This window comes from Oncorhynchus keta, unplaced genomic scaffold, assembly GCF_023373465.1.
Source record: "Oncorhynchus keta strain PuntledgeMale-10-30-2019 unplaced genomic scaffold, Oket_V2 Un_contig_4882_pilon_pilon, whole genome shotgun sequence".
Taxonomy (NCBI): domain Eukaryota; kingdom Metazoa; phylum Chordata; class Actinopteri; order Salmoniformes; family Salmonidae; genus Oncorhynchus; species Oncorhynchus keta.
Genome location: NW_026288011.1, coordinates 17,501 through 40,000, shown reverse-complemented (window position 1 = coordinate 40,000; position 22,500 = coordinate 17,501). Strand labels below are relative to the sequence as shown.

At 52.3% G+C, this 22,500-nt stretch overlaps 1 protein-coding gene across 1 annotated transcript in view; it reads right to left on the bottom strand.

Moving 5' to 3' along the window:
- The window catches only part of LOC118380693 (polycystin-1-like), a gene marked incomplete at its 5' end in the record, with an annotated part of 95,030 nt that overhangs the window by 55,657 nt on the left and 16,873 nt on the right, over window positions 1-22,500 (bottom strand). Inside the window, 6 exon segments of the mRNA XM_052509640.1 lie at window positions 5,940-5,998; window positions 6,001-6,098; window positions 6,559-6,746; window positions 6,748-6,776; window positions 8,118-8,409; window positions 12,278-12,406. Of these exon segments, the coding sequence (XP_052365600.1) occupies window positions 5,940-5,998; window positions 6,001-6,098; window positions 6,559-6,746; window positions 6,748-6,776; window positions 8,118-8,409; window positions 12,278-12,406 (795 nt within the window).

Sequence of the window (22,500 nt, the reverse complement as noted above, 5' to 3'; positions counted from 1 at the left end):
AGAGAAGAGACGAGGGGGAGAGAGAGGAGACGAGGGGGAGAGAGAGAAGAGACGAGGGGAGAGAGAGAAGAGACGAGGGGAGAGAGAGAGAGACGAGGGGGAGAGAGAGAAGAGACGAGGGGGAGAGAGAGAAGAGACAAGGGGAGAGAGAGAGAGAGACGAGGGGAGAGAGAGAAGAGACGAGGGGAGAGAGAGGAGACGAGGGGGAGAGAGAGAGAGAGACGAGGGGAGAGAGAGAAGAGGGGGAGGGAGAGAAGAGAGGGGAGAAGAGAGAGAGGATGGAGAGAGAGAAGATGGGGAGAGAGAGAGAGACGAGGGGAGAGAGAGAGAAGATGGGGAGAGAGAGAGGAGAAGATGGGGAGAGAGAGAGGAGATGAGGGGGAGAGAGAGAGAAGATGGGGAGAGAGAGAGGAGAAGAGGGGGAGAGAGAGAGGAGACGAGGGAGGAGGGAGGATAGGAGAGGGGTAGTTAACAGGTGGTCGCTATTCATAGACAACACCATGGGAAATCACTCTCTCTCCTGATTGAGGGTTTCTGCCTCACTGGCTGAACACATTAGCTTGACTGATGGGTACAGGGAGAGAGAGAGACAGACATATAGGGGAGAGAGAGAGACAGACATATAGGGGAGAGAGAGAGACAGACATACAGGGGAGAGAGAGAGACAGACATACAGGGGAGAGAGAGAGACAGACATATAGGGAGAGAGAGAGAGACAGACATATAGGGAGAGAGAGAGACAGACATACAGGGGAGAGAGAGAGACAGACATATAGGGGAGAGAGAGAGACAGACATATAGGGAGAGAGAGAGACAGACATATAGGGGAGAGAGAGACAGACATATAGGGAGAGAGAGAAAGAGACAGACATATAGGGGAGAGAGAGAGACAGACATATAGGGAGAGAGAGAAAGAGACAGACATATAGGGGAGAGAGAGAGACAGACATATAGGGGAGAGAGAGAGACAGACATACAGGGGAGAGAGAGAGACAGACATACAGGGGAGAGAGATGAGAGACAGACATACAGGGGAGAGAGAGAGACAGACATACAGGGGAGAGAGAGAGAGACAGACATACAGGGAGAGAGAGAGAGACAGACATACAGGGAGAGAGAGAGAAAGAGACATACAGGGGAGAGAGAGATGAAGACAGACATACAGGGGAGAGAGAGATACAGACATACAGGGAGAGAGAGAGACAGACATATAGGGAGAGAGAGATAAACATATTTAGATTTACATTTAGGTCATTTAGCAGACGCTCTTATCCAGACGACTTACAAATGGTGCATTCACCTTATGACATCCAGTGGAACAGCCACTTTACAATAGTGCATCTAAATCTTTTAAGGGGGTGAGAAGGATTACTTTATCCTATCCTAGGGATTCCTTAAAGAGGTGGGGTTTCAGGTGTCTCCGGAAGGTGGAGATTGACTCCGCTGTCCTGGGGAGTCGTGAGGAGACGTTTGTTCCACCATTGGGGGCCAGAGAGCGAACAGTTTTGACTGGGCTGATAGCAACACCATGTACTTCCTCAGTGGTAGGGGGCGAGCAGGCCAGAGGTGGATGAACGCAGTAGCCCTTGTTTGGGTGTAGGGCCTGAGACAGACCTGGGAGACTGAGAGCAGACCCCTCACAGACATCCGGAGAGAGAAGACATGACTTGGGGAGAGAGGATGACATATAGGGGAGTTCAACAGAATATAGTGGAGAGAGCGGAGGAGACATATAGGGTGAGAGAGACAGACATTGGGGAAGGTTGAACATATACGGGAGAGGCGACTGGATGACATATAGGGAATGGCACAGGCAGGGAGCCCAGCCATATAGGGTTGCAGTAATCCAGAGGGAGATGACATATGCCTGGATTAGGACCTGCGCCGCTTCCTGTGTGAGCAGAGAGACTCTGGGATGAGAAAGAGCATGAACCTATAGGGAACGAGGCCAGAGACAGACATATGTTAGTTGAGAGACAGACAGGGTGTTGTCCAGGATCACGCCAAGGTTCTTAGCGCTCTGGGAGGAGGACAGACATATGGGTTGAGACCGTGATGACAGATCATGGAGAGGAGACAGACATATAGGGAGGAAGAGCAGCTCCGTCTTGCCGATTCAGCTTGAGGGGTGATCCGTCATCCACATGATATGTCTGCCAGACATGCAGAGACAGACACCTGGTCATCAGAAGGGGAAAGAGAAGACATATGTGGTCTGCATAGCAATGATAGGAGAGACCATGTGAGGAGATGACAGAGCCAGTGACTTGGTGTATAGCGAGAATAGGAGAGACAGACAGAGCCCTGGGGACACCAGTGGTGAGAGACGTGGTGAGGAGACAGATTCTCGCCACGACAATATAGGGGAATATATGCCATTTAGACAGACATTTTATAAAGCGACTTACAGTCATGTGTGCATACATTCTACGTATGGGGGTCCCGGAACAGACCCATACCCTGGCGTTACAAGCGCCATGACAGAGCTACAGAAGGACCACCTGGTAGGACAGACATGTCAGGGGAGGACGCAACAGCGTGGGGGCCGAGAGAGACAGACATAGAGGGTGGAGAGGAGGATCTGATGGTTCACATATCGAAGAGCAGAGACAGACATAAGGATGAGAGAGAGGAGAGAGACATACAGGGGAGAGGAGCGACTCCGTGATACAGAGAAGAGACAGTCTCAGTTGAATGACTAGTCTTGAAACCTGACTGATTTGGATCAGAGAAGGTCATTCTGAGACATATAGGGGAGAGCTGAGGACAGACATATAAGAGTTTTGGAGAGAAAGAAAAGACAGACATACTGGTCTGTAGTTGTTGACATCGGAGGGATCAGTGTAGGGAGAAGGGAGAGCAGACATATAGCTCTCTTGAAGAGGAAGGAAGAGACCAGACATCAGGGATGAGTTGATGAGACAGACATATAGGGGAGAGAGGACAGACATATGGGGAGAAGAGAGGAGACATATAGGGGAGGTTGTTGGGACAGACATCACAAGAGAGAGATTTCATCTGGAGAGAGAGGGGAGAAAGGGAGACAGAGCACAGGGTAGGGCAGTGAGAGCAGAACAGACATGTCGTTTGAGAGCAAACGAGGATCGGATGTCAGACATATTTTCAAAATGGTTGACGACAGTCATCTGCAGAGAGGGGAGGAGGGAGAGGAGGATTCAGGAGGAAGGAGAAGGTGGCAAAGAGCATCCTAGGGTTAGAGGCAGATGCAGACATACAGGTGGTAGAAAGTGGCAGACAGCAGGGACAGAGGAGGAAAATGTAGAGGGAGGGAGTGAAAGGATGCCAGGTCCGCAGGGGAGAGAGAGACAGACATTTCCGGGCTGAGAGAGCCCTGTTCTGTGAGCTCGCAATGAGTCGTCGAGCCACGGAGCAGGAGGGGAGGACTGAGCCGGCCTGGAGGATAGGGGACATAGAGAGAAGGATGCAGAAAGGGAGGAGAGGAGGGTTGAGGAGGCAGAATCAGGAGATAGGTTGGAGAAGGTTTGAGCAGAGGAAGAGATATAGGATGGAAGAGAGACAGACATATAGGGGGAGAGAGAGACAGACATATAGGGGGAGAGAGAGATAGACATCAGGGGAGAGTGTGGGACATACAGGATGAGAGAGAGAGGGAAGACATATACAAGGTAGTGGTCGGAGACTTGGAGGGAGTTGCAATGAGGTTAGTGGAAGAACAGCATCAGTAAAGATGAGGTCGAGCATATTGACTGACATATAGGGGGAAGGTGAGAGGGAGGTCAAAGGGAGAGGAGTGGAGACAGAAGGAGGAGAGAGGAATGAGTCAACATAGACGTGGGGAGGTTAAAGAGCCCAGCACTGTGAGAGGTGAGCCGTCCTCAGGAAAGGAGCTTACAGACATAAGGGAGATGAGACTCTCCGAGACCTGGAGGGCGATAAATGATAAGGATGTTAAGACATAAAGGGCTGGTAACTGTGACAGCATGAAATTCAAAGGAGGCGATAGACAGACATGGGTAAGGGGAGAAAGAGAGAGATGACCACTTGGGAGAGATGAGGATCCCGACAGACCATATCTCGGGGAGAGTGCGAGACATACGTGGGAGAGAGAGAGACAGACATATAGTGTTATCTGTGGTGATCCATGTTTCAGACAGTGCCAGAGTCGAGGACTGGAGGGAGGCATAGGCTGAGATGAACTCTGCCTTGTTGGATAGAGACAGACAGTTCAGAGGCTAGAGAGAGACAGACATCCACGTAGGGGAGAGAGCTGGGACCAGACATTAGGGGAGAGAGAGACAGACATATAGTGGAAGCAGACATATATGGTCTGTGCAGAGAGGAGACATACAGGGATAGACAGACACATAGTTGACAGGCTACAGAAGAGACATACTAATGCAAGGAGATTGGAATGACAAGTGGACTATAGGGGAGAATGTTCAGAAAGTTAATACACGGCAAGAATCTTATTGACTAAAATGATTAAAATGATACAGTACTGCTGAAGTAGGCTAGCTGGCATTGGCTGCGTTGTTGACTTTGTAGACTATGGCAGTGGCTGCGTTGTTGACAGACATAATCAGGGTTCCGAGAGTGTAATAGTTTCTACAGTGCTGCTATTCGGGGACAGATAGCTGGCTAGCTAGCAGTGTTGAGACGTTACGTTGCGTTAAAGAGAGACAGACATATAGGCTAGCTAACCTAGAAAATCGCTCTAGACAGACATATCTTTGATACACAGAGACAGACATAGCTAGGGAGAGAGAGATCAGACAAATCAAACCGGTGCTGTAATGAAATGAAATGAAAATGTGATACTACCTGTGGAGAGAGCGGAGACAGACATATAGGTTGTTGAGTGCGGAAGTTATATTCAGTAGGCGTTGGCTAGCTGTTGGCTAGCTGTTGGCTAGCTGTTGGCAGACTAATTCCCAGTCTGTGTTTCTATATTAATTCATTCCCAGTCTGTGGGTCTATATTAATTCATTCCCAGTCTGTCTGTCTATATTCCCACATGATAAGATCCATAAACAGACATACAGGAGGAGAGAGAGATAAACAGACATACAGGAGGAGAGAGAGAAACAGACATACAGGAGGAGAGAGAGAGAAACAGACATACAGGAGGAGAGAGAGAGAAACAGACATACAGGAGGAGAGAGAGATAAACAGACATACAGGAGGAGAGAGAGATAAACAGACATACAGGAGGAGAGAGAGAGAGATAAACAGACATACAGGAGAGAGAGAGATAAACAGACATACAGGAGGAGAGAGAGAGATAAACAGACATACAGGAGGAGAGAGAGAGATAAACAGACATACAGGAGGAGAGAGAGAGAGATAAACAGACATACAGGAGGAGAGAGAGAAGAGATAAACAGACATACAGGAGGAGAGAGATAAACAGACATACAGGAGGAGAGATAAACAGACATACAGGAGGAGAGAGAGAGATAAACAGACATACAGGAGGAGAGAGAGAGAGATAAACAGACATACAGGAGGAGAGAGAGAGATAAACAGACATACAGGAGGAGAGAGAGAGAGATAAACAGACATACAGGAGGAGAGAGAGAGAGAGATAAACAGACATACAGGAGGAGAGAGAGAGAGAGATAAACAGACATACAGGAGGAGAGATAAACAGACATACAGGAGGAGAGAGAGATAAACAGACATACAGGAGGAGAGAGAGATAAACAGACATACAGGGGAGAGAGATAAACAGACATAGATAGATAGATAGATAGATAGATAGATAGATAGATAGACAGACAGACAGACAGACAGACAGACAGACAGACAGACAGACAGACAGACAGACAGACAGACAGACAGATAGACAGACAGATAGATAGATAGATAGATAGATAGATAGATAGATAGATAGATAGATAGATAGATAGATAGATAGATAGATAGATAGATAGATAGATAGATAGATAGTATCCTACCTCATTGAGAACAGTGATCAGGGCCAGGGACAGCTCTCTGACCCTCTGTGAGTCTCCTGTTTCAGTAGCTGTCTGAGTGTGGTGGAGGTCAGCTCACTGAGCCAGTGGGGCAGGCTGCTGTAGCCTGGAGGACTGTCTGGAAGAACCACGTCCACAGACCTAGGGACACACACAGTAACAAAACACACACACAGACACACACACATGATAAGAACCCACACACACAGACACACACACATGATAAGAACCCACACACACAGACACACACACATGATAAGAACCCACACACACAGACACACACACAGACACACACACATGATAAGAACCCACACACACAGACACACACACAAACACACAGACACACACACATCATAAGAACCCACACACAGACACACACACACACATGATAAGAACCCACACACACAGACACACACACAGACACACAGACACACACACAGACACACACACATGATAAGAACCCACACACACAGACACACACACAGACACACACACATGATAAGAACCCACACACACAGACACACACACAGACACACACACATGATAAGAACCCACACACATGCATAAATTCATCTTCACAGTGCGTCATAATGGGCCTTACTTGTTGAGAGCGGTGATTGCTGCCCCCTGGTGGTCTTCTACAGTAATGGATGCTGACACCCTGTATCGACCTGATCTGAACCCAGGGGGCAGGAAGGCAGAGTGCTCTGGACTGGTCCCTTTATACACACAGAACTCCTCACAGTGCATGTCACTGCAGCGAGTCACCAACAGGCTATACAGGAGAGGGGGTCTCTGACACGCCCAGGTCACTGTAACCTAGAGGAGGGAGAGGCCTGAGTTACTGAGTCACAGTGTCTGACACACTCAAGACTTTGGGAGGAGAGACGAGAGAGGGAGGGAGGAGAGAAAAGATGTCGAGTAGAGTATAACAGAATAGAGTAGAGTAGAATAGAGTAGAATATAACAGAATAGAGTAGAGTAGAGTAGAATATAACAGAATAGAGTACAGTAGAATAGAGTAGAATATAACAGAATAGAGTAGAGGAGAATAGAGTAGAGTAGAAAGAGTAGAGTAGAGTATACTAGAATAGAATAGAGTAGAATATAACAGAATAGAGTACAGTAGAATAGAGTAGAGTAGAATATAACAAAATAGAGTAGAGTAGAGTAGAGTAGAGTAAAGAGTAGAGTAGAATATAACAGAATAGAATAGAGTAGAATATCGTAGAATAGAGTAGAGTATAGGATAATAGAGTAGAGTATAGGATAATAGTAGAGTAGAATAGAGTAGTGTATAGGAGAATAGAATAGAGTAAAGTATAGGATAAGAATAGAGAATAGAGTATAGTAGAATAGAAGAGTATAGGAGAATAGAGTAGAATATAAGAGAATAGAGTAGAATATATAGTAGAATAGATAGTAGAAAATAGTAGAATAGAGGATATGAGAATAGAGTAGCATATAAGAGAATAGAGTAGATTATAGTAGAATAGAGTAGAATATAGTAGAATAGAGGATATGAGAATAGAGTAGCTTATAAGAGAATAGAGTAGATTATAGTAGAATGGAGTAGAGTATAGTAGAATTCTGTAGCTCAGTTGGTAGAGCATAGTAGAATAGGGTAGAGGAAAATAGAGTTGAGGAGAATAGCTTTGGATAAAAGCGTATAGCATATAATATAGTAGGAAAATATTGAGGAGAATAAAGTAGAGTATAGGAGAATATAGTAGAGTATATGAGAATAGGTTAGAGTATAGTAAAATAGAGTAGAGTTTAGTGGAATAGAGAATAGTATAATAGAGTAGAGTACAGAGCATAGAGTAGAATATAGTAGAGTATAGTATAATAGAGTAGATTATAGTAGAATATAGTAGAGTAGAATATAGTAGAATAGAGTATAGTAGAATAGAGTATAGGAGAATTAGAGTAGAGTACAGAGTATAGAGTAGAGTAGAATAAAGTAGAGGACAGAGCATGGGAGAATAGAGTATAGTAGAACATAGTAGATTATAGTAGAATATAGTAGAGTATAATATAGTAGAGTATAGTAGAATAGAGTAGTGTACAGAGTATAGGAGAATAGAGTAGTAGATTATAGTAGATTATAGTAGAGTGTAGTAGAGTAGAATATAGTAGAGTAGAATAGAGTGTGTCTACCTGAACAGTTGAAGTACACCCTGTCCACCAGTGTTCTGATTGGTCCCCCTCTCCTCCTCCCCCACTCGGAGGTCACAGTCCCCGCCCGCCGGGGCATGTTGGGCTGTAGCGTGATGGACGCCACGCCCTCGCGGTCCATGTTGCCGTCGGTTACGTGGAGGGTGAAGACGTAGGAGTCTCCGTCTTGCAGGATGCCCTGGCGGAGAACCAGGTTCATACTGTCACGTCCAGTTGTTGTGCTGCTGGAGTCCAGGACCAGGGTCTCGTTACGAAGGGTGACTGCCGTCCAACGCTATGGGGGAGGAGAGAGAGAATTAATGTCTGCTGCAGTCCAGGACCCGCGTCTCGTTACGAAGACGCTAGGAGAGGAGGGAGAGGGAGAGGGAGAGGGAGAGGGAGAGGTAGAGGGAGAAGGAGAGGGAGAGGGAGAGGGAAAGGGAGCGGTAGAGGGAGAAAGGAGGGAGAGGAGAGGGAGAAGGAGAGGGAGAGGAGGGGAGAGGGAGAAGGAGAGGGAGAGGGAAAGGGAGAAGGAGAGGGGAGAGGGAGAGGGAGAGGAGAAAGGAGAGGGAGAGGAGAGGGAGAAGGAAAGGGAAGGGAGAGGGAGAGGGAGAAGGAGAGGGGAGAGGGAGAGGGAGAAGGAGAGGGAGAGGAGAGGGAGAGGGAGAGGGAGAGGGAAAGGGAAAGGGAGAGGGAGAGGGAAAGGGAAAGGAAAGGGAGAGGGAGAGGGAGAGGGAGAGGGAGAGGAGGGGAGAGGGAGAAGGGAGAGGGAGAGGGAGAGGGGGAGAGGGAGAGGGAGAGGGGAGGGAGAGGAGAGGGAGAGGGAGAGGGAAAGGGAAAGGAAAGGGAGAGGGAGAGGGAGAACTGAGAGGAGAGAGGGAGAGGGAAAGGGAAGGGAGAGGGAGGGAGGAGAGGGAGAGGGAGAAGGAGGAGGGAGAGGGAGAAGGAGAAGGGGAGAGGGAGAGGGAGAGGGAAGAGGGAGAAGGAGAGGGAGCGGTAGAGGGAGAAGGGAGGGGAGAGGGAGAGGGAAAGGAAAGGGAGAGGGAGAGGGAGAAGGAGAGGGAGAGGGAGAGGGAGAAGGAGAGGGAGAGGGAGAGGGAGAAGGAAAGGAAGGGAAAGGGAGAGGGAGAAGGAGAGAGGAGAGGGAAGGGAGAGGGAGAGGGAGAGGGAGAGGGAAAGGGAGAAGGAGAGGGAGCGGTAGAGGGAGAAGGAGAGAGGGAGAGGGAGAGGGAAAGGGAAAAGAGGGAGAAGGAGAGGGAGAGGGAGAAGGGGAGGAGAGGAGAGGAGAAGGGAGAGCCAGAGGGAAAGGGAGAGGGAGAAGAGAGGAGAGGGAGGAGGGAAAAGGAGAAGGAGAGGGAGCGGTAGAGGTAGACCATGGGGATAGGGAGAAGGACCAGCACCTGGGAGAAGGAGAGTTAGAGGGAAAGGGAGAGGGAGAGGGAGAGGAAAGCACCTGGGAGGGAGCACACTGTTAAAAGGATGGGGATAGACCAAAGGGAGTAGACCTGGGAGAGACACACTGTTAGAGGAGAGGGAAAGGGAGAACCAGAGGAGGGAGGGAGGGAGGGGAAAGGGAGGGAGAGGGAGAAGGAGAGGGAGAGGGAAAGGAGAGGGAGAGAGAGAGGAGAGGAGAGGGAGGGAGAGGGAGAGAGAGAGAGAGGGAGAGGGAGAGGGAAAGGAGAGGGAGAAGGTTGAGAGAAAGAGAGGGAGAGGGGGTTGGAGGGAAGAGGAGAGGGAAAGGGGAGGAGAGGGAAAGGGGAGGGGGGTTGAGAGAAAGAGAGGAGAAGGAGAGGGAGGGAGAGGAGAGGGAGAGGGGGGAGAGGGAGAGGGAGGGGGTTGAGAGAAGGAGGGAGAGAGGGAGAAGGAGAGGGAGAGGGAGAGGGAGAAGGAGAGGGAGAGGGAGAGAGAAAGGAGGGGTTGAGGGAGAAGAGAGGGAGAGGGGGAGAGAGGGAGGGGAAAGGAGAGGGAAAGGAGAAGGAGAGAGAGGAGAGGGAAAGGGAGAGGAGAGGGAGAGGGAGAGGGAAAGAGAAGGAGAGGGAGAGGGAAAGGAGAGGGAAAGGGAGAGGAGATGAGAAGGAGGATGGGAAACAGAGGGAGAAGGAGGTTAACTCTCCCAAAACAGAGGGAGAGGAGAGGGAAAGGGAGAGGGAGACCTTTTCATTAAAATAACGAGATAATCAGATTTAAAGGAGAGGGAGAGGGGTGTGTTTCAGAGGACCGAGAAGCAGAGGAGAGGGAAAGGGAGAGGGAGACTCTGAAGGAGAGGGAGAGGGAGAGGAAATCAGAGTTAGCCTGAGAATCCAAGGAGAGGAGTTTCGAGGGAAAGGAGAGGGAGGAGGAGAGGGAGTGTTGTGAGGGAATGTTTGGGAGCAGAGCTAGGCGAGCCAGAGGGAGTTGGAAAAGACAGAGGGAGAAGGAGAGGGAGAGGGAAAGGGGAGAGGGAGAGGGAGAAGGGAGAAGGAGAAGGAGAAGGAGAAGGAGAAGGAGAGGGAGAGGGAGAGGGAAGGGAGGGAGGGAGAGGGAGATCCCTAGAGAGAAGAAAAGGTATTTTACTGTCTGATAGTTCCAGTCTAAACTGTTGTCAGAGAGCCCCCCCTCAGAGGTCATACTGAACATGTTGTTTTACCCTTATATTACAACTCCAATCTGACACTGACCTCATCTTACTGAGACAGGGGAACACTGACCTCATTTTACTGAGAGAGGGGAACACTGACCTCATCTTACTGGAGACAGGGGAACACTGACCTCATCTTACTGAGACAGGGGAACACTGACCTCATCTTACTGAGACAGGGTAACACTGACCTCATCTTACTGAGACAGGGGAACACTGACCTCATCTCACTGAGACAGGGGAACACTGACTTCATCTCACTGAGACAGGGGAACACTGACCTCATCTCACTGAGACAGGGGAACACTGACCCATCTTACTGAGACAGGGGAACACTGACCTCATCTTACTGAGACAGGGAACACTGACCTCATCTTACTGAGACAGGGGAACACTTTCCCATGTTACTGAGACAGGGGAACACTGACCTCTCTCAATGAGACAGGGGGAACACTGACCTCATCTCACTGAGACAGGGAACACTGACCTCATCTTACTGAGACAGGGGAACACTGACCTCTCTCACTCAGACAGGGGAACACTGACCTCATCTCACTGAGACAGGGGAACACTGACCTCATCTTACCTGAGACAAGGGAACACTGACCTCATCTTACTGAGACAGGGGAACACTGGACCTCATCTCCCTGAGACAGGGAACACTGACCCTCATCTTACTGAGACAGGGGGAACACTGACCTCATGTTACTGAGACAGGGGGACCCTCTTCTCACTGACCTAACACAGCCCTCATCTCACTGGAGACAGGGGACCCCCTCCTCTCATCTCACCAGACAGGGGAACACTGACCGCATCTCACTGAGACAGGGGAACACTGACCTCATCTTACTGAGACAGGGGAACACTGACCTCATCTCACTGAGACAGGGGGAACACTGACCCTCTCACTGAGACAGGGGAACACTGACCTCATCTCACTCAGACAGGGGAACACTGACCTCATCTCACTGAGACAACTGACCTCATCTCACTGAGACAGGGGAACACTGACCTCATCTTACTGAGACAGGGGGAACACTGACCTCACTGAGACAGGGGAACACTGAAAAACATCTTACTGAGACAGGGGAACACTGACCTCATCTTCCTGAGACAGGGGAACACTGACCTCATCTCACTAACACTCTTACTGAGACAGGGGAACACTACACCCATCTTACTGAGACAGGGAACACTGACCTCATCTTACTGGGACAGGGGGAACACTGACCTCATCTTACTGGGACAGGGGAACACTGACCTCATCTCACTGAGACAGGGGAACACCGCCTGGCTAATGATGACAGGGGGAACACTGCTCATCTCACTGAACAGGGGAACACTGACCTCATTTTACTGAGACAGGGGAACACTGAACATCTGTCTGACATAAACACTACCAGTCATCTCACTGAGACAAATCTAAATACTGACATCATCTTACTGAGACAAATGGACAAAGAACACTGATAGACTCAGAGTGGTTAAGTAATAGTAAAGGCATAGGGTCAGAGGTGAGACACACACACTTTCAAGTCTTACCCACGGTGGAAGGCTGACAGTTGGTGCAGGTTCCAGCCAGGTAGACATAGGAGTTCTGACTGACCTCGAAGATGGACTGGGCCTTGACACACTCCAGGTAGACCATGGGGATACGACCACTCTGGACCAGCACCTGGGAGAGACACTGTTACACCATGGGGATACGACCACTCTGGACCAGCACCTGGGAAGACACACTGTTACACCATGGGGATACGACCACTCTGGACCAGCACCTGGGAGAGACACACTGTTACTCCATGGGGGAGAGTCTGTGAGAGTAGAGAGTCTGTCTGTCACCATGTGGATAGACCACTCTGGACCAGAGTCTGTCTGTGTGAGAGTGTGTACTACACCATGAGAGTCTGTGAGTGAGTGGACTCAGCACCTGGGAGAGACACACTGTTACACCATGAGAGTGATACTCACGGTCTGGAAAGCACCTGGGAGAGACACAGCTGTTAGAGAGAGAGAGAGAGAGAGAGACGGTCTGTCTGTGTGTTACACCATGAGGGAGAAAGTCTGGAGAGAGAGGGAGAGTGTTACACCTATGCCAATAATGACCACTCTGGATTGCACCTGAGAGACAGACTATTAGTGTGAGGGGAGGGAGGGAGACGGTCTAGAGAGAGAGAGAGAGAGAGAGAGAGAGAGAGAGAGAGAGAGAGAGAGGGGTCTGAGAGTGAGAGAAAGAGAGGGAGAGAGAGGGAGTCTGAGAGAAAGAGAGGGGAGAGGGTCTGAGAGAGGGTGTGTTCAGAGAAAGTCTGTCTGAGAGGAGAGAGAGGGAGGGTCTGAGGAGAAAGAGAGGGAGAGGGGGAGGTCTGAGGGGGAAGAGAAAGAGAGGGAGAGGGTCTGAGAGGGAGGGGGTTGAGAGAAAGAGAGGGAGGGGGAGAGAGAGGGAGGGGAGAGAGAGGGTTGAGAGAAAGAGAGGGAGAGGGAGAGAGAGGGAGGGTGTGAGAGAAAGAGAGGGTCTGGGGAGAGAGAGGGAGGGGGTTGAGAGAAAGAGGGGAGAGGGGGAGAGAGAGGGAGGGGGGCTGAGAGAAAGAGAGGGGGGAGAGAGAGGGAGAGGGTTTGAGGGGTTGAGAGAAAGAGAGGGAGAGGGGGAGAGAGAGGGAGGGTTGAGAGAAAGAGAGGGAGGGAGAGAGAGGGAGGAGAGAGGGGAGGGGGAGAGAAAGAGTCTGTCTGAGAGAGAGAGGAGGGGGTTGACAGAAAGAGGGAGAGGGGAGAGAGAGGGAGGAGGTTGAGAGAAAGAGCTGGGGGAGAGAGAGGGAGGGGGAGAGAAAGAGCGGGGAGAGAGAGAGAGGGGAGAGAGAGGGAGGGGGGAGAGGGGGAGGGGGAGAGACTAGTGTATGCCAGTAGGTTGGTTTACAGACTGTGTGCCAGTTAACCTTCAAAACATATACAGAGCAAGTCCCCGTTCCCTGTAACCTTTTCATTAAAATAACGATGATAATCATGATTTACTCCTCTGAGACGAAGGTGTGTTTCATTCTACTCACGGTCCCTTCCTCTCCAGGGCTCCACTCTGTCCTGCTTTACTCTCCATTTGAACATCCAAGTTAGCCTGAAACAGGTCCTGTTTCAGTGCTAACATTCCACTCCTTGTCAATGTGTCGTGTAAATGTTTGGCAGAGCAAGCTAGGCGAGGAATGGAACGTTAGCACAAAACAGACTGATACTCTCTAGAATCAGGACGTTGATCTAGACAAAAAGGTTACAGGACTACTTGCTCTGGTATATGTTTTGGAAGTTAACTGGCCATAGGTCAGTGCTATCTGGGATTGTTGGGACGTCCCTACCCTAAACCTAGCCTTATCCCTTCTCTCTCTCCCCTCCCTCTCTCTCTCTCTCTCTCTCAACCCTCCCTCTCCCTCTCTCTCCCTCCCTCTCCCTCTCTCTCAACTCAGCCCCCTCTCCTCCCTCTCTCCCTCTTTCTCTCAACCCCCCACCCTCTTCCCCTCCCTTTCCCCCCCAGCCCTCTCTCTCTCTCAACTCCCTCCTCCTTCCCCTCGCCTTCCTACCCCCACCCTCTTTCCCTTACCCTTTCCCTCCTCTCTCTCTCCCTCTCTCTCCCCTCCTCCTCTCTCCCACCCCTTTCCCTTACCCTAACCAGCCCTCTCTCTCCCTCCCCTCTCTCTCAACCCCTTCCTCCTTTACCCCCCACCCCTCCTCTTTCCCTTCTCCTAACCAGCCCTCTCTCTCTCTCCCCCTCCTCCTTTACCCCCCACCCCACCCTCTTTCCCTTACCCCCAACCCCCCCTCTCTCTCAACCCCCTCCTCCCCTCTCCCCCCTCCCTCTCCCTCTTTCCCTTACCCCTCCCCCTCTCCTCTCTCTCTCAACCCCCTCCTCCCTCCCCCCCCCTCCCTCTTTCCCCTTCTCTAACCCCCCCTCCTCTCTCATCCCCCTCTCCTTTACCCCCCCCCCTCTTTCCTTACCCTAACCAGCCCCTCTCTCTCTCTCAACCCCTCCTCCTTTACCCCCCCCCCCCCACCCTCTTTCCCTTACCCTAACCAGCCCTCTCTCTCTCTCAACCCCTCCCTTTATTCCCCTCCCCCCCTCCCTCTCAACCCCCTTCCCTTACCCTATCCATCTCTCTCTCTCAACCCCTCCTCCTTTACCCCCTTCCTCCCTTCCTAACCAGCCCTCTCTCTCTCAACCCCTCCTCCTTTACCCCCCCCCCCTTACCTAACCAGCCCTCTCTCTCTCTGATTTAGAGGGGGTTGGGGTTAAATGCTGAAGAAACATTTCAGTTGAATACATTCAGTTGTACAACTGACTAGGTTTCCCCTTCCCTTCCCCCTCTAACCGAACCTCAAGCCATAACCATTTACAGGTCCAACTCAGTGGGTTAGGGACCATTACACCCAGCCTGGTCAGCTGTCAGGTAGCAGTTAGTAGCAGCGGGAGAGTGGAACTACAATCACATGTGTTTATGGTGTTCTGTCAGACTGAACAGGACTGAGAAACAGCCTGTAAGGAGCTCCGTAAGCACACCGCCTGGCTAATGATGATGGGTAATATGCTAATGTGGTCGCTATGGGAGTCGGGAACACAGGAAACAACAACCTTTTCATCAAGTCTGTGTTGGCTGAACATCTGTCTGCTGCATAAACAATACCAGTCATCAAACACTAACAAATCTAAATATGTACATATTCTAATGAAACAAATGGACAAAGAACAATGATGCAGACAACTGAGTTCTGAATAGAATAGTAAACATTTCATCTGTCTGTGTGTGTACTCACGGTCTGTCTGTGTGTACTCACGGTCTGTCTGTCTGTGTGTGTGTACTCACGGTCTGTCTGTCTGTGTGTGTGTACTCCCTCTGTCTGTGTGTGTTTGTCTCAAGGTCTGTCTGTGTGTGTCCTCACGGTCTGTCTGTCTGTCTGTTCCTCTGTACTCCCGGTCTGTCTGTCTGTTCCTGTGTGTACTCACGGTCTGTCTGTCTGTGTGTGTGTCCTCACGGTCTGTCTGTCTGTCTGTGTGTGTGTGTCCTCACGGTCTGTCTGTCTGTGTGTGTGTGTGTGTACTGTGTCTCCACGTCTGTGTGTGTGTACTCTGTGTGTGCTCACTCTGTCTGTCTGTGTGTGTGTGTGTGTGTGTCCCTCTGTCTGTGTGTGTGTGTGTCTGTGTGTGTGTGTGTGTGTGTGTGTGTCTGTGTGTGTGTGTCTGGTCTGTCTGTGTGTGTGTACTCACGGTCTGTCTGTGTGTGTACCAAGGTCTGTCTGTGTGTGTACTCACGGTCTGTCTGTCTGTGTGTGTGCGGTCTCACTCCCTGTCTGTGTGTGTGTGTGTCTCTCACGGTCTGTCTGTGTGTGTGTACTCACGGTCTGTCTGTCTGTGTGTGTGTGTGTGTCCCCTCACGGTCTGTCTGTCTGTGTGTGTGTGTCTGTGTGTGTGTGTACTCACGGTCTGTCTGTGTGTGTGTGTGTGTGTCTGTGTGTGGTCTGTCTGTGTGTGTGTGTGTCCTCACGGTCTGTCTGTGTGTGTGTACTCACGGTCTGTCTGTCTGTGTGTCCCCTGTACTCAAGGTCTGTCTGTGTGTGTGTACTCACGGTCTGTCTGTCTGTGTGTGTGTGTGTATTCCGGTCTGTCTGTCTGTGTGTGTGTACTCACTCTGTCTGTCTGTGTGTGTGTACTCACGGTCTGTCTGTCTGTGTGTGTTGTGTCTCACGGTCTGTCTGTCTGTGTGTGTGTCTCATCTCTGTCTGTGTGTGTGTGTGTGTGTGTGTGTCTGTCTGTCCTCTCCTGTCTGTGTGTGTGTACTCCCCCTCTGTCTGTCTGTCTGTGTGTGTGTACTCCGGTCTGTCTGTCTGTGTGTGGGTGTGTGTCTCCGGTCTGTCTGTCTGTGTGTACTCACGGTCTGTCTGTCTGTGTGTGTGTATGTCTTTGTCTGTCTGTGTGTGTGTACTCACGGTCTGTCTGTCTGTGTGTGTTGTGTGTGTGTGTGTGTGTGTGTGTGTACTCACTCTGTCTCTGTCTGTGTGTGTGTGTCTACGGTCTGTCTGTCTGTATGTGTACTCACAGCCTGTCTGTGTGTGTGTGTACTCACGGTCTGTCTGTCTGTCCCTGTGTGTCTCACGGTCTGTCTGTCTGTGTGTGTGTGTGTGTGTGTGTGTGTGTGTGTGTGTGTGTGTGTGTGTGTGTGTGTGTGTGTGTGTGTGTGTACTCACGGTCTGTCTGTCTGTGTGTGTGTGTGTGTGTGTGTACTCACGGTCTGTCTGTGTGTGTGTGTGTGTGTGTGTGTACTCACGGTCTGTCTGTCTGTGTGTGTGTACTCAAGGTCTGTCTGTGTGTGTGTACTCACGGTCTGTCTGTCTGTGTGTACACACGGTCTGTCTGTCTGTCCATGTGTGTACTCACGGTCTGTCTGTCTGTGTGTGGGTGTGTGTACTCACGGTCTGTCTGTGTTGTGTGTGTGTGTACTCACGGTCTGTCTGTCTGTGTGTGTGTGTGTACCAAGGTCATGGTCTGTCTGTCTGTGTGTGTGTGTGTGTGTGTGTGTGTGTGTGTGTGTGTGTGTGTGTGTGTGTGTGTGTGTGTGTGTGTGTGTGCGTCCGTCTGTCTGTGTGTGTGTGTGTGTACTCACGGTCTGTCTGTCTGTGTGTGTGTGTGTACTCACGGTCTGTCTGTGTGTGTACTCACGGTCTGTGTGTGTGTGTACTCCCGGTCTGTCTGTCTGTCTGTCTGTATGTGTGTGTGTACTCCCGGTCTGTCTGTGTGTACTCACGGTCTGTCTGTGTGTGTGTGTACTCACGGTCTGTCTGTCTGTGTGTGTGTTGTACTCACAGTCTGTCTGTGTGTGTACTCACGGTCTGTCTGTGTGTGTGTACTCACAGTCTGTCTGTCTGTGTGTACTCACGGTCTGTCTGTGTGTACTGTGTGTCTGTGTGTCTGTCTGTCTGTCTGTCTGTCTGTCTGTCTGTCTGTCTGTTTCTCTGTCTGTACTCAAGGGTCTGTCTGTCTGTCTGTCTCCCTCTGTCTGTCTGTCTGTCTGTCTGTCTGTCTGTGTGTGTGTGTACTCACAGTCTGTCTGTCTGTGTGTGTACTCACTCCCTCCCTCTGTCTTTCTGTCTGTCTGTCTGTCTGTCTGTCTGTCTCGTCTGTCTGTCTGTCTGTGTGTACTCACGGTCTGTCTGTCTGTGTATGTACTCACGGTCTGTCTGTGTGTGTGTGTAATCAGGGTCTGTCTGTGTGTTTGTGTACACAGGGTCTGTCTGTCTGTCTGTCTGTCTGTCTGTCTGTCTGTCTGTCTGTCTGTCTGTCTGTCTGTCTGTGTGTGTGTCCCCTCCCTACTCACGGTCTGTCTGACTGTGTCCCCTCCCTCCTCTCCCTGGTCTGTCTTTGTGTGTGTACTCAGGGTCTGTCTGTGTGTCTGTGTGTCTGTGTGTGTGTACTCATGGTCTGTCTGTGTGTCTGTGTGTGTACTCAAGGTCTGTCTGTCTGAGTGTGTGTACTCAGGGTCTGTCTGTGTGTGTGTGTGTACTCACGGTCTGTCTGTGTGTCTGTATGTGTACTCACGGTCTGTCTCCCCTGTGTGTGTACTCACGTTCTGTGTGTCTGTGCATGTGTGTCCTGTGTGTGTGTACTCAGGGCCTGTGTGTGTGTGTGTGTGTGTGTGTGTGTGTGTGTGTGTGTGTGTGTGTGTGTGTGTCTGTGTGTGTGTGTGTGTGTGTGTGTGTGTGTCTGACCTCCGTGTGTGTGTGTGTGTACTCACAGTCTGCGTCCCTATGTGTACTCAGGGTCTGTGTGTGTCCCCTCCCTCTGTGTGTGTGTCTATGTGTGTGTGTGTACTCACGGTCTGTCTCAGTAGACTCTGGGGCCATCTCTCCCTCCTTGCGGACCGTCAGTCTGAAGGTGTACTCTACATCTGCCTGGGAGCTCAGAGCCAGGGATACCCAAGACAGGACTTCACTGGACCCCCAGACCAAAAAAAAAAAAAAAAAAGATTCAGATTGGTACAGTCCCTGGCCCCTGGGAGGAGGGAGGGAGAGAGATGATTATCTGATTTATAAGTGATTGTCTGCCCTTCATCCATTATTATTGGTTCCATTTCCAAGGTCCCCTGTTGGTCTGCTCTCCATCCAGTCTTCTGTCTCCCCTCCCCTGCCTCTCTATCTCTTCCCTCTCTCTCCCCTCCTCTCCTCTCCCTCTTATCTCTTCCACTCTCTCCCTCCCCTCCATCTCTATCTCTTCCCTCCAGGTCCTTCTCCCCCCCTCCCCCTCTCCTCCTCTTCCAGGAATCCCCTCCCCTCCTCCCTCATCTCTTCCTCTCTCTCCCTCCCTCCCCTCCCCTCTTCCATCTCTTCCTCCCTCTCTCCCTCCCTCTCCCTCTCCCCTCCCCTCTCCATCTCTTCCCTCTCCCTCCCCTCCCTCTCCCTCTCTCTCCTCCCCTCCCTCTCCATCTCTTCCTCTCTCCCTCCCTCTTCCTCTCTCCCTCCCCTCCCTCTCTTCTCCCTCTCCTCCCTCTCCATCTCTTCCCTCTCTCTCTCCCTCTCTCCTCCCCTCCCCTCTCTCTATCTCTCCACTCCTCCCTCTCCCTCCCTCTTCCCTCTCCTCCCTCCCCTCCCCCTCCTTCTCCATCTCTTCCTCTCCCTCCCTCTCCCTCTCTCTCCCTCTCCCTCTCATCCTCCCTCCCTCTCCCCTCCCTCTCCATCTCTCCTCCCTCTCCCTCCCCTCCTCTCCATCTCTTCCTCCCTCTCCTCCCCTCCTCTCCTCTCTTCATCCCTCCCTCCCCTCTCCATCCCCTCCCTCTCCCTCCCTCTCCATCTCTCTCTCTCCCTCCCTCCCTCTCTTCCCTCCCTCCCTCCCCTCCCCTCCTCTCCTCCCTCCCCTCCCTCTCCATCTATTCCTCTCTCCCTCCTCCCTCTCCTCTTCCTCTCTCTCCCCTCCCTCCCATCTCTCCTCTCTCTCTCCCTCCCCTCCCCTCCCTCTTCCTCCTCTCTCCCTCCCTCTCTTCCCTCCTCTCCCTCTCCCCCTCTCTCTCTCCTCTCTCCCTCCCTCCCTCTCCCATCTCATCCTCTCTCTCCCTCCCTCCCTCTCCTCCCTCTCCTCCCTCCCTCTCCATCTCTTCCTCCCTCTCCTCCCTCCCTCTCCCTCTCCCTCCCCTCCCTCTCCATCTCTTCCACTCCTCCCTCCCTCCCCCTCCCTTCCATCTCTTCCCTCCCTCTCCCTCTCCCTCCCTCCCTCCTCTCCCCTCCCTCTCCATCCCTCCCTCTCTCTCCCCTCCCTCTCCATCTCTCCTCTCCCTCCCCTCCCCTCCCTCTCCCTCTCTCTCCCTCCTCCTCCCTCTCCCTCTCTTCCTCTCTCCTCCCTCCCCTCCCCTCCCCATCTCTTCCTCTCTCTCCCTCCCCCTCCCTCTCCATCTCTTCCTCTCTCTCCCCTCCCCTCCCTCCCTCCCTCTCCATCTCTTCCTCCCTCCCTCCTCCCCTCTCCATCTCTTCCTCTCTCCCCTCCCTCTCCCTCCCCTCCCTCTCCATCTCTCCTCCCTCTCCCTCTCCCTCCCATCTCCATCCCTCCCCTCCCTCTCTCTCCCTCCCCCCTTCTCCATCTCTTCCTCTCTCTCCTCCCCTCCCTCTCTTCCTCCCTCTCCTCTCTCTCCCTCCCCCTCCCCTCCCTCTCCATCTCTTCCTCCCTCTCTCCCTCCCTCTCCCTCTCCATCTCTTCCTCCCCTCCCCTCCCTCCCTCTCCATCTCTTCCTCTCTCTCCCTCCCTCTCCTCTCATCCCTCTCTCCCTCCTCCCTCCTCCCTCTCTCTCCCTCCCCCCTCCCTCTCCATCTCTTCCTCTCTCCTCCCCTCCTCTCTCCATCTCTTCCTCTCCTCTCCCTCCCCTCCCTCTCTCCCCTCCCTCTCCCTCCATCTCTTCCTCTCTCCCCTCCCTCTCCATCTCTTCCCTCTCCTCCCCTCCCTCCCTCTCCTCTCTCCCCTCCCTCTCCTCCATCTCTTCCATCTCCTCTCCCCTCTCCCTCCCTCCCTCTCTCTCCTCCCTCTCCCTCCCCTCCCTCTCCATCTCTTCCTCTCTCCCTCTCTTCCTCCCTCTTCTCCATCTCTTCCTCTCCTCTCTCTCCCCTCCCTCTCCATCTCTTCTCCATCTCTCCCTCCCCTCCCTCTCCATCTCTTCCTCCTCTCCCCCCTCCCCTCCTCTCTCCATCTCTCTCCTCCCTCTCCCTCTCCATCTCTTCCATCTCTCCCTCCCCTCTCTCCTCTCCTCCTCTCCCTCCCTCCCCTCCCTCCCTCCATCTATCTCTTCCTCTCTCCCTCCCCTCCCCTCCTTCTCCATCTCCCTCCCTCTCCATCTCTCTTCCTCTCTCTCCCCTCCCCTCCCTCTCTCCCTCTCTTCCTCCCTCCCCCTCCCCTCCCTCTCCTTCATCTCTCCCTCCCCTCCCTCTCCATCTCTTCCTCTCTCTCCCTCCCTCCCACTCTTCCTCCCTCCTCCCTCCTCTCTATCTCTTCCTCTCCCCTCCCCTCCCTCTCCCTCTCTCCCTCTCTTCCTCCCTCCCTCCCTCCCTCTCCCCTCCTCTCTCTCCTCCCCTCCCCTCCTTCTCCATCTCTTCCTCCCTCTCCCTCCCCTCCCTCTCCATCTCTTCCTCTCTCCCTCCCCTCCCCTCCCCTCTCTTCTCTCATCTCTTCCTCTCTCTCCCTCCCTCCCCTCCCTCTCCATCTCTTCCTCTCTCTCCCCTCCTCCTCCTCCTTCCTCTCCCCTCTCATCCCTCTCTTCCTCTCCTCTCCCCTCCCTCTCCATCTCTTCCATCTCTCTCTCCCCCTCCCTCCCTCTTCCTCTCCTCCCTCTCCCTTCTTCTCCCTCTCCCTCTCTTCCTCCCCTCTCCCTCCCCTCCCTCTCTTCCTTCCCTCTCTCCCTCCCCTCCCTCTCTCTCCCTCTCCCTCCCTCTCCATCTCTTCCTCCTCTCTCCTCCCCTCCCCTCCCCTCCCTCTCTCATCCTCTCCTCCCTCTCCCTCTCCCTCCCTCCCTCTTCCTCTCCCCTCCTCCTCCTTCTCCATCTCTTCCCTCCTCCCTCCCCTCCCCTCCTTCTCCATCTCTTCCACTCTCTCCCTCCCCTCCCTCTCCATCTCTTCCATCTCCCCCCTCCCTCCCTCCATCTCTTCCTCTCTCCCTCCCCTCCCTCTCCATCTCTTCCTCTCTCTCCTCTTCCCATCCTCCCTCTCCCCCTCCATCCTTCTCCTCTCTTCTCCCCTCCCTCTCCCTCCCCTCCCTCTCCATCTCATCCTCTCTCCCTCCCTCCCCTCTCTCCATCTCTTCCTCTCTCTCCCTCCCCTCCTCTCCATCTCATCCTCTCTCTCCCTCCCCTCCCTCCCCTCCATCTCTTCCATCTCTCCCTCCCTCCCCCTCCTCCCTTCTCCCTCTCCATCTCTTCCTCTCCTCCTCTCTCCATCTCCTCCTCTCCCTCCCCCTCCCCTCTCCATCTCTCTCCCTCTCTCCCTCCCCTCCCTCTCCATCTCATCCCTCTCCATCTCTCCCCTCTCTCTTCCCCTCCTCCCTCTCCATCTCATCCTCTCTCTCCCTCCCCTCCCTCTCCATCTCTTCCTCTCTCTCCCTCCCCTCCCTCTCTATCTCTTCCCTCTCTCTCCCCTCCCTCCCTCTCATCTCTCTCCCTCCCTCCCCTCCCTCTCCATCTCTTCCACTCCTCCCTCCCATCTCTCTTCTCTTCCTCTCCTCTCCATCTCATCTCTCTCTCTCCCTCCCCTCCCTCTCCATCTCTCTCCTC